The sequence below is a fragment of the Netta rufina genome, assembly GCF_964035555.1.
Source record: "Netta rufina genome assembly, chromosome: 8".
Taxonomy (NCBI): Eukaryota; Metazoa; Chordata; class Aves; order Anseriformes; family Anatidae; genus Netta; species Netta rufina.
In genome coordinates this window covers 7,423,999-7,436,190 of record NC_140131.1, presented here as the reverse complement: position 1 = coordinate 7,436,190, position 12,192 = coordinate 7,423,999, and the positions used below count along the sequence as shown (strand labels likewise).

At 34.7% G+C, this 12,192-nt stretch overlaps 1 protein-coding gene across 1 annotated transcript in view; it reads right to left on the bottom strand.

Annotated features, from left to right (window-relative positions):
• Positions 1-12,192, bottom strand: part of BEND5 (BEN domain containing 5) — a gene marked incomplete at its 5' end in the record, with an annotated part of 583,001 nt that overhangs the window by 351,848 nt on the left and 218,961 nt on the right. Inside the window, one exon of the mRNA XM_084291495.1 lies at positions 6,195-6,289. Within this exon, the coding sequence (XP_084147621.1) occupies positions 6,195-6,289 (95 nt within the window). The remainder of the gene's footprint in view (positions 1-6,194; positions 6,290-12,192) is intronic.

Here is a 12,192-nt window from a genome sequence, read left to right as displayed (position 1 = left end):
ACATGTAACTTTCTTTCTTGCTGTAGACTACTCCAATTTAGTTTACACAATAAACACATTAGTGTAGGGATCCAGTTCATACCTTGTGTCAGCAGTACATAACCTTTCATCTATATCCACAAAAGCTGTTGCTGATAAGAGAGAGATGTAACTTGCTTTATATACCCGGGAATAAGTACTTTTGCTGGATTGGAAAATAGAAAGAAGTATTTGCTATTTATGTGTTTATAGATTGGTTGGGTCTGTTTTGTTATTTTACAATATACACACAAATGTTAATTTACCCAGGGATTGACTTCAGAGGCAGTTATTTTACTTTCATATACATGCCAACCTCAAAACTACCTGAAAACACCTTACTGTCTTTCAAGGAGCTGCAGTAAGACCAAGACAAAATGCCTCCAGCTTATCAAAGTGGGATTTTAAGTGGTCAGTACTGCAATCTCTTTTTCCCTATTTTCTCTAAGTAAAATGTTACAGACTATTGAAATTGAGCCTGTGGTTCCACAAACAATTGCCTAGGCATCTTTCTAGTTTCTGGTAACCTCATTCCCCTGACACTGCTACAATCACTTATTCGCACCTACCTCTGTTCCTCCAGTTGCACCCATACAGCTCAATCTATGATGAACTAGACTAAGACTAAACCCTCTTTCTCTTCTTTGAAATAAGACTTTTAACCAGAACCAGCTCCCAACATAATGACCCTTCACAGAACTACACCAGAACAGTGGAGGAAGTTTCTTAGTGACCAGGTCGGCACCTGCCAAAACCTGTGTTGACACAAGCCTATGTATTTTCAGAGAAATATTTCTGAAACTCCAAAAGCATTCCTACCAGCTCTCTCAGAGAAGAAAAAAAAAAAAAATAAAAAGCACACATTGCATTAAAAAACTGGCAAAGGCACACACTTCCAGAGAGCAGCCAAGGTTGTAAAATAGGCAAAGGAAGAAATTGGGTAGTGGCAACAGCACGTTCATTTTCTTTACCTAAATTCAGGTTGATGTTATCACTAACCTTGGCTCACTTCACATCTTATAGTAAGCACTACTAGTCTTTCGGATTAGCAAGCCATATATATATTTAGTGCTTTATTCTCAAACTGTTTCACCACAAATGACAGCTCATTTCACAAACAGCTTATCTTATGGCTAAAGATATATAAATACATACTAAAAATGCTGCTGAAAGTCTCTGAATGTATTATGCAGCCTGGTAGACATGGTAGTGATTGTAACACTGCATTGTAGACAAATGTTAAAGAAACTTGGCAAGAATCAACACGATCTAGCTACTCAAAATTCAGATTTTCTCAGTCTTGTCCCCTTCTGATGAATGGAACATATGGGAGTATTGTTCATAAAACTTGCATTGCTTTTCTCAATGTCTACCAAAGTTCCTCATCATGACAATATTTACCAAGATACATATAGATTCAAATTTGAATTAATTACCTAAAAGTTTTTCTGTACTCCCAGGTTTACTGGAAAAGAAAAACGCTACAGAAGCAATGTGTTGTGAGTATTTAACAGTAGATGTTATAGCAACAGAGGTAGTGGAGTGCTTGCTGGCAAAGGCAGCTATCCAGTTAAAAACCATCGATGCTGAGTGAGATAAAAGACAGAAAAGAAAGTGACTACTTTGCCAAGAAGCAGTTTGAAATATGACATTATAAACAACACACATGTAAATCTACACATAAATCCTCTCTTGTATGCTGAAGGCTCTGTAATATTTTAGCTATTGTTACTTCCATACAAACATTTCCTGAAGTACAGCATCACTAGTGCAGAACAGCCTTTAACCTTGTGTTCATCCATTCAGGAATCATGTTATTTATTATCCTTTATCCCTTAATTATGGGGACCTCACCTACTGCTCTCTGCTCATTTGAAATGCAGAATAAAATACAATGGATGTCTGAAGACTTAACAGGTGTCAACCAGATATTTGCCAGCTACTGCTACTATTCTACTGGGAGGAGTTGCTGTTCTATAAATACTAATTAGAGTTTTGCACATGATCTTGCTGAAATACCTAAGGTGATGAGTGGCCAGTTGTTACTTTTAAAAGATTAGCACAATTTGAAAAACTAATGTCCCCAATGAGGCAATGCTCACACTGAATAATCAAGAGTTATAGCTGTTCTCTGCCCAAAGGGAATATTTGCTCACTTCATCATTTGGAAAATCTGCTGCCTCTCGAACGAGTCACTCTTCTATTTCACTTTGAGAAAGTTGTAAAACTTCACAGAATCAATATAATAGTACAGTACATGTACTTAAATGGTCTTCCACTGCCATACCCACATGGTAGGCTTTACTAATAGCTTCCACGAATGATGTTTCTGGTGTGAAATGATTAAGAAACTGCAACCAAAGTCATGTTTGAATGAAGCATAAAAAAAAGGATTAAAGTAGAAACTGTATTAGCATAGTAAAAAATTAATGTCATCTAATTCATCTCCCCTCAAATACTTCATCTCCACTAAACAATCCAAAAAGACCCAAGCAAAACAGGTTTACATTCAGTTTATATATTTGTATTAGTCATTACCAAGAAAAAAAAATAAATAAACTAAATACCTAAAATCTTGGTGTAATATTTCCACATGACCAGATACTTTTAAGAAAAAATGCTAAGTGACTACTTGCAGCACATTCCATTGGCTTGAAATAAAACTTAAACTTTTGTCTTAAAAAAAAAAGAAAAGAAAAAAAAAAAAAACAACTGATGTAACATCATATGACAACACTGCATTTCTATGTATGAACTGCAGTTCAATGCAGTGAGATTTGAGTGATATAACTGACACAGCCCCATACTATTTAATGTCAAAAAAGTATGTCCACAAAAAAAAAAAAAAAAAAAAAAAAAACCACAGAAGAATAGGAAGAGGGACTCAGAAATCAACTTCTTATTTTTTGCCTCTATCCCTCTGGGAATGAATATTCAGTAAAACCATCACTGTGTGTGTGGAACATAGATATCTTTTCAATCAAATTTTCTGGTTTTCTTTTTAAATATAATCTGTTTCTTTACCATGAAATCTGTTTTTTCCTTATCCTTCAGCATACTGCTTCCTCTTTTTAAGTAGCTCATTACTGGAAATGTTTGGCCTTACTTCAAAAGAGAAGAATATGTCAACACCAGAACATCTGTGTCCACATAGAGTGCTTTGATGACAGTGATATACTCCATTTACATCAGTAACACTGAGTTGAACCTTGATGCTGACTGCATTTAAAGATCTTACCCCACAGGGCAAGAGAATACAGGTCAAAAATGTTGATCTGTGTTTGACACACTCTCTATTTCAAGAGCACTTTGCAGTGATTTGTTCCAGAGTCAAGAATCAAACTCACAAAACGTTGCAAAGCTTGGAGCCATGAACACATTCAAAACAAACATTAAAATTCACAGTCCCTGGAGGCCAATCTACTTCTGATACACAGGGCTTTTCAAGATATATGGCCAAATTCTATCCTGAATATAGTGGGGACTTTTATTTAAATAAGAGGTGCATAACACTGCTCAAATGCAAAAAGAAAAATTGACACATCATAAAACTTAAACCTGATTGTATTTAAAAATGGAGTGGAATAGCTGTGTGTGACACAGCACTGCTTCTGTCAGCATGGCTAGGGGAAGGTGGGAGAATTTCACTACAGATCACATGCCTCCACAGGCAGGTACAATAATGATGCGTTCTTCAAATATTTAGTACAGGAGAGTTCATAGATGAAGGACTGAGCTCTGTTACAGAATATTTGTAGAGCCTAGCTTCTCGTAGTTTTATTTCTTTAAACTTGATTTTAAAATTTGTTGTGTTTCCTCATCTTCCCATAATTAATATATCATTTTCTAATTTAATTACATTAAATAAAAAAATATTTTTTCTAATTTAATTACATTATACCCATATAAATACTATGTGGATTTAAAACTTAACATAAGGTGAAGAGTTTCAAGTGTAAGGTGAAGAGTTAGTCTTTTTCCACAGTTCTGAATCCTGAGTATCCTCAATCCTGAATCTTGAGTATCCTCATGTAAAACTCAGGACTTTTACAGCAGTGAACAATTCAGTATTGCTTACTAGACTAATTTATACAAAGTGCCATACAGGACCAAATCAATGCAAGCCATATGTTGCCTTACTCACATTTAAAGACTACAAGTACCTGTATGCTGTATTAAGAACTTGGAAGTACAAGAAGTACTTGGAAATCCCATTTCATTTCAGCAAACAGAGAAGCAGAAAATTTTATTTACAGATTTCCCTGGAACACCATGGAAACAGATACAGAAGTAACTGCAAAAAGCATAATCCAAGTGGAAGACATCTTTAATAGAAAACACATATCCAAAAATAATGCATGTGTTTTCCCACTTGGAAAATATACATATAACTCCTATTAACATCAAGACAAAATTATACTGAGGACACCAACATGACTGAGGCCCCTGATAATAACATGAATTAAAACACACCTTCCAAGTTCAGAACAACGCTTTCATACATGGACTAATAAAAAATGTATTTTAATATTACGATTTTTTAAAGAAATAAATTAGAGCTAGGATTTCTGAAACAGAACTAAAACTAAAGTATGGTTGTAGCCATGTAAAAGGAAGCTTCTCGGCACCTGCTGCCTACACTGTGCCTGGCCCCAGGCAATGCTATTCATTCCTCACTTTTACAGAAGCAAAATACACCCCCTAAAAATATAAAGTACAAAAATAAATAGGCTTCCTGGGAAGTGGAAGGGAAATCAGTTTTAAGAGTGAACAAGCCTATATGTTCGGGGGGGGGGGGGGAAGGAAAAAAGCCCACTTTGCATTGTTTTCTAAGATTTACACTTTAATTTGAAACCAAATTAAGGCATAAAATTTGTATGAAAGCAATATCTGATTTATAGATAAACTTAACACAATATATACTTAGCTGCAAATAACAGACCCCAGTGAGAGAAGGAAGAGGTCTGAAAGATGATTAAAGTATGCCTGATAAACATTGCCCTGAAATGCCCCCAAAAGATTTTTCTGAAGTTAAACAGTAAACAGAATTAACATGACTTTTGCTACAAAAACACTAAACACAATGGATTTTTTTTAATTAATTTTCAATGTTATTACATGCTCCTATTGAGCTATAATTGACTCCATCTACTAATTGTATTCTCTCCAAATGACCTTACCATCTAGTTGAAAAGACAGGCAGCCATATCTGTTGTCCAGACAAATAGGAGGTGATACAATAAAAGTGATTTTATGACCACCAATACTAAGACTGTGTGGATGGAGATTTTGTGATAGTTCAAGTATTTTAAGAAGATAAGTTTATAAGACTCAAATTATGTGGAGATTGATTAAATGTTTTATTAATTAACCAATAGAGAGTACCAGCTGCAAAGGCTTACAAGGATACATTGCTGTACACAGCCTAACCTCCATATTCAAACAAACCTAGCTAAAGGCAAATAATATAATTCTTGGGAGTCCTGCATGCATTAGGACTCATTAGATTTACATATTATTGCTCACAGCAGACATTTCATCACATTTTGAGAAAATGTACCATCTATATAGGTGTCATATGTGCATGAATTTCTGTGTTGTATATACTGTGTAACTTATGACCAAGTTGTTTGGCCTTCAGGTATCTTAGAATATAAAATAGACCAGAGACTGCACATTCACATGAGGTCAACTCAGATGGCAAAGCTCACATTCTCCCTTTTAACTCTGACAAAACTCTCCCCAAAACAGCAGGACCAAATCCAAATAGCCAATAGTCCATCTCCCAGAGTGCTTGCGGGCATTACCTTTGTGAATGCAAGTTGAAACAAGCCAAAACTGGGCCAATGGACTGTGCTAACAGGTGATGAGGATGTCACTGAACAGCAATTTGGCTCAAGCCCCAAATGTTCAGTTCACTCCAATGTCATGCTTCAGTCACACTACTTGAAACAAGCTGCTAACACACACCATAACAGCAAGGCTGAAAGAAACCTCCAGAGTTCACCCAGTCCATACACTCCACAGAGACCAGTCCTTTGATGCCACTGGTGCATCAAAATATGTTCCCATTCTTATCAAAAGCTGCACCTGAGCCAGAAGGTCTTTGCTACAGAATAGTTCCAAGTAAAATGTGCTTTTCTCCCAACAAGCAAGCCTTTGAAAGAATAACTTACCATTTTGGTCTGCTTGTGGATTTCACCATTGGAGCCATCCCATCTCTGTAAAGGCTTTTTGTTTTGCTGAAGTTAACAACATTGAAAATTACCCTCTGGAAAAAAAAAAAAAAAAAAAAAAAAAAAAAAAGTTCAGGTATAAGTTATGAAATACTAATGCATACTGCATATGCCAGCTGCATAAAAACATACAGAAAATACATGGCATAGACATGTATCTTATGCTTCAAGGTACTTTTAGTTTCAGTAGATCTCATAACAGATACCATGTCTGTTCCCAGTATTTTGATAGTCCATGTTGTTTTACAGGAGTAATGTACATGGAACATATATTTTGAATTTAGTATGCTTGATTTCCAATAGGTATTCTAGCCAAACAAAGAGATAGTTTACTCAGATTTGAAAACAGAAATTAAGTCCAGTTTGCTGCAGTTAATGTAAGAGAGGTTGGTGGAAATCTGAGGGACAGGAAAATGGTCCTCATGAAAAGCTTCCAACTCCTTCATCTCTTAAAGCTTCTTAGTTACCTCTTTCTACCTGCCAAAGCAGCAGGAAAAGTTAGATCTGATTTTCCTTCACCAGAGAAAATAATATTTCTCTTCATGCCCCCTGATAAAAGGAAAAATTTTCTTCAGCAAAAACTGCACAGTATACCAGAAATTACACATAGCCATCATATGTTTGAATATCATAGATAAGGAAAAAGGCACAATTCTGATCTTAGCAAACATTGATAACTTTAGTTAGTCGAGTCTGTAGCTGGTACTTAACGTTTCAAAGGAAGAGAAAAATCTAGATCCTTACTGGTAATGGATTTACACCAAAAGTAGATTCATGCTGAGAGAAGAAACAGACAAAGCCTTCTTCCTTACCATCTATCTACTGTAAATTGTTTTATGGATAATTATTTTTGCTTTTTCTGTTAAGAAAGTCTGGCTGGGACCTAATTCATTTCATCTATTAACTTTAGAGATATTAAATCCATTATACCTGGTTTCTCATATAGTTCTGATATCCAACATTAATGTACACAGAAAAACTAAAACGAACACTGAATTCATTTTCATAGATCATAGAATCATTGAGGTTTATTTGATAAAATGTTCTAGGATGTACTAATACATTCCATTTGTATTTCTCTCACTAAATCTATTTTCCACTGGTATCAGTAAAGACTGCCAAAAATTATATTTGTTTTCACACATTTATTTTTAAAATGAACTATTATAATATTTACAGTTAAATAATGGTTCATAAGAAGACTGAGAAATAAATGGCCACATCTTAGAATCAAGAAATTTTGACTGAAGTAACAAAATTGAATTAAGCTTTTATATGTAAAGTTTCACAAAAACAAATCTGGGACTTTCCAGCCAATGTGTTCAGACAATAGCGTGTTAAAACTTAATGTTCCTCTACTGGTTGCTTCCACTTAACAGGTGCCAGGTACAGTTACATTTGTATGTGGGGCAGATAAGAATCGAGGCAAACTATATAGCTTTAATTAAGCATCTCTGTATTTGAGAAAAATTAAGAAGAGATGAAGTGTTTGTAAATGGAAGAAAAAGCTGCTACATATGCAAACTCTGCAAATTAGTCAAACAACATCTAATAATCTGTAGATTTCACTGGAAGTGACTCAAAATTACGAAGTTGAGAAAAACACTCTCTTGAAGCTGTTGATTCAATTTTGAATCAATTTTAATGAGTAAGCTACATATCTGTGCACATGAGTTTTCATGTGCTTAGCAGTATTTTGAGTTTTTCTAAGGGTTATGAGTTTGGTTTATTTTTATAACTCTTGATATACACATGCATTTGACTTACAGAACTCTGTATTTGTTATTGTATGTATTTAAGATGTTGCTTATTTGATGAAATATACATCTTGAGAGGTCTCTGGTTATTTTCCATCTTATGTTTACAATATATAGCTTTAAGTTGGATAATTATATTTAGATCTATATATAAATGCATAAATTTCATAATACATATGGAATCATTTTTCTGTATTAGAATACTGAATTTTTCCTGTTACTTAACTCTGTTCATATTTGTGAAAACAAATTAAGTTGCAACACATTGGTTTGTTAATCTTGATGTTTGCACAGAGTGAATGAAACAAACAAGATCTCCAAACCAATTGCCTTAAACTTTGGATGCAATCATGCCACTGTTGGAAAGAGAAAGTTGCTAATTTTGTTACATACTGACTCAGAGCAGACAGCTGGTAGAGAATGTTCTTATTCCAATCAAGCTTATTTTGTATAATGAGTTCGGCAAATGTACACAACTGGGTAAGCAACATATATAAAAACAAAAATATGCAGCTCATTTAACAAAGCATTGCAGATTATAACATTTCCACCACTCATGTTCACTGCAGAGTAAGCAGTTAGCAATGTGTGCGTTTCTCTCAGCACGGTATATAGTTAGATTGGCAGAACCAAAAATTTAGCAGCACAGAACAGAACTTTATCAACACACACCACTGAAGTAATAAAGCAGACAAACTGAAGCGCTCAAATAAGCAGCTGAACTCAGTCAAGTATTCCAGGTGATAGTTAAAGTAGTCCATGCAGCTCAGTCAGTGAAGTGTGCAAAAATGTAATGGCTACAGTATACACACCTCAGCCAGAAAAAATATGCAGCTTGCTCAATAAGGTATGCAAACATCTTTGACCCGAATGCTATAATAAAAGTTTGTGATACAGCAAGCAAACATTTGCTGAACAAATCTATATTTTAGTCTAATTTTTGTCTATACAGACATTCTTAACATGCCAGTTATAAACTGTTAAAAGCAACAACGCCAGATATACACTATCTACATTGAAACACTCTCCTAAGAAAATATTCACCCTGTACTTTTTCATGAATTATAAAGACTGACAATATGTGACATTTAATGAACAATATAATCTAGGTGTTAAAAAATAAATTAAAAAAAAAAAAAAAAAGATTTTTTTTTTAAAAAAAAGAAGCGTGAAGTTAAGAAACTAAAACTAGATAAAATGTGCTTATAAATTCCCTAGAAATTGCTCTGGTCTCCAGAGTACCAATCCAGAGAAAAACAACAAAGAAATTTACAATAAAAATACTTCCTTGTATTCACTTTAGAGCATAAGAATACCACTAAAAGAAGCAATATACTAACTTACACTGTACCAAAAACAGTAATTATGTGATTTCACTTCAGTTATGCAGTATTTTCAATCTACAGCATCATTCTGACAAACGGTTGCAACAGTAGGTGGAACAAGCACAATGCAGAAAAGCCTCCCAGGAGACTGCCAAGTACAACCAAACCATTTTGGGGCATACAGCAGGTTGTACTGAAGGTATAGCAACATGAAGGTGTCTGCTGCAGTATCAGGCTGTGTGCACGGGTTGTCAGGTCTGATACAGCTGTTGAAGAACATGAGACTGCACAGATACATTATGCCTACTGAAAGAAGGATGACGTCTTCTTTCCATAACGCCCGCACTAAGTGTCTTGGAGGTATCTTTCGGTTAAAATCACTAAGACAGAAAAGAGAAGACTTGGTCTTGCCTTTGCCTTAATATTTACTGATGAAGTGTTCTTTTTCCAGTAGACCTTTGAAAAGTTATTTCAGGAATTAAAAATAATCAGGTGTTAAGGGATGCTCTGTGTTTTTTATTTTAGCATAAGGGAGATAAAGACAAACCTTGAACACAAACAAAAAAAGATGACTATAGATTATCACACATTTTCTCATTGCCACAACTTTGCAAAATTTCCTGACTGCAGTTGGAAGAAACTGCTGATTTTTGGAGGGGAATAGCACACGTCAGGATGGTTTGGGATCAGAGCTGGAAGTGTTAAGCATGGATGGTCATATTGGACATTGTATTCCAACAGGTCCATGTAAACATTAAAGATAAAACTTATAAACTCACTGTAAATCACTCATTCTGGCAGGTTTTTCATCTGAACCTACCAACTGAAACAGATCTCCAACAGACAAGTCATCACTCCACCGAAGGCTAAATGCCTTCCCCCAGGAGAAGGTCACACGTGGTCCTTTTAAAAATACTGCCAAGTTGATTTTTGTATGATTTTCCCTAGCAAACTGATTAGGAATAACAGAGTTTCTGTGGTTGACAGTATAAGAAGAAAACAAACAAACCAAAAAACACCACAAAATTCAGCCTGAGGAAGACACCTGGCACAGAAAATTTCTTGCCAAATTCTTACAAATATGAGAAATTATAACTAATTGGGAACAGGGTTGATAATAGGAAGCATTAAGCATTATTTGTATTTAAGTAACACGCTTTAAGGACTATATATACATGTATTTGATTTTAATAACATAACAACAATGCACAGGACAACGCTGCATGCTACAAGTGTGATACAACTTTCCTTATAAGCTGATAAAGTGCATAAGGACTAAGAATTCAAAGTCAGGCAGGAACAATTTCATCATTCAACCAACTAAAGTGAGCTGGACATGAAGTAGCAATGCTAAGACCTTTCAGCTGAAACCAAGTCTGACCTCTTGCACTCTGAATAAGCATTAAAGATCCAGAGATTCCAGATACTATGGGGCTTTACTTCACTTTCACCCATTGACTTCCTCTTCTGTCATTTTTATTTATTTTTTTTAACATACTATGGTGTTTGGGGAATTCCTGAAACCTGCAGTGTTTTGTGAGCTAGGATATACTTTAAAAAAAAAAAAAAAAAAGAGAGAGAGAAAAAAAAGTAATCTCCTTCCTCTTTTTTTTTATAACTGCAAGTTTTCCTCCCTTGTAAGAGCATATCTACTTCAGAATTATATTCTATCAAAATAATAATAATAAAACCAGAAGTCAAACAAATGAACTTCTTAAATTGTGAGAGTTGTGAGATTACGATGAGTTGTGAGATTACGACTCATTATTTCTGAACGTGAGAAACTAATGACATCAGATTAGTGTCTTCTCTCAAAAAAGGGTGGTATTTCCATATTTGTGTCAGGAGGTTTTGGGGATTTTTCATGACAAAGCACCTTATATAAAGTTATATAATAATAAACTATACTAGAGGGACTCCAAAACAGAGAATGGAAAACAAACAACAACAACAAAAAAGCATTACCTACACTTACTATAGATGCTGAAGAACACAAATGATACAACTATCAAGTCTTGTGCAAAATCCACAATGAAGATTTACAAAGGTCACTTTCATAGCCTTTTTAAATTTAAATCGTTCATTACCACTAACATCTTAAAATAACCCATAAAATAAAATAACTTCCTTCTTCCCTTTGCAGAAATATATATCATTTCAAATGGAAAAGCTTTTAACATTGATAGCATTCAGCTTTTTTTTTTTTTTTCAGCTAAGGAGTCTTCAAAACCTGCTGGTGCTCAGAAGGAGAAAATAAATACTCACCTACTGAGGGAGGATGTTAGGGACCATCTAGAGCTCCACCAGACTCACTAATCAGTTGCACCTGTGTCTTGTTAACTGGAAATTGTCAAGTCCTTGTAAAATAACAAAGTCTTATGAAAGTGATGCAGAAAATGGCTTACAGATTGTGAATTATAGGATTTTTTCCCTTGGTAGAGGTCCTCATTTAGTTACTTAGAGAAATGCTATGTTACAAAGAGCAGCATTAAAATAAGACTCAAAGGATTTTACTGCAGTAAAACCTTTGATATGTTGTTCTGCCAAGTATAAAATTTGCTTATCATTGTATTTGTCTGTGTATTTCAGATATTCCTTATAACACTTAAGCCCACACACACAAATGTAACACTTGCATATGGAAGTAATTCACGTGCATAATGTTACTGTTCATATTAGTCTTACCTCACCTAGGTATGGGGAAGAGGATACTATGCAGATGGTCATCTTCTATCAGAAAGCTTTCAAAGGCATCTCAGGAGAAATTACTCTTCCTTGTTTAGTGTTATTCTGTGTGTTTATTTAATGTTATATACCACTAATCTGGCTTCTCTGCATGGTATGTCAAAACTAAAT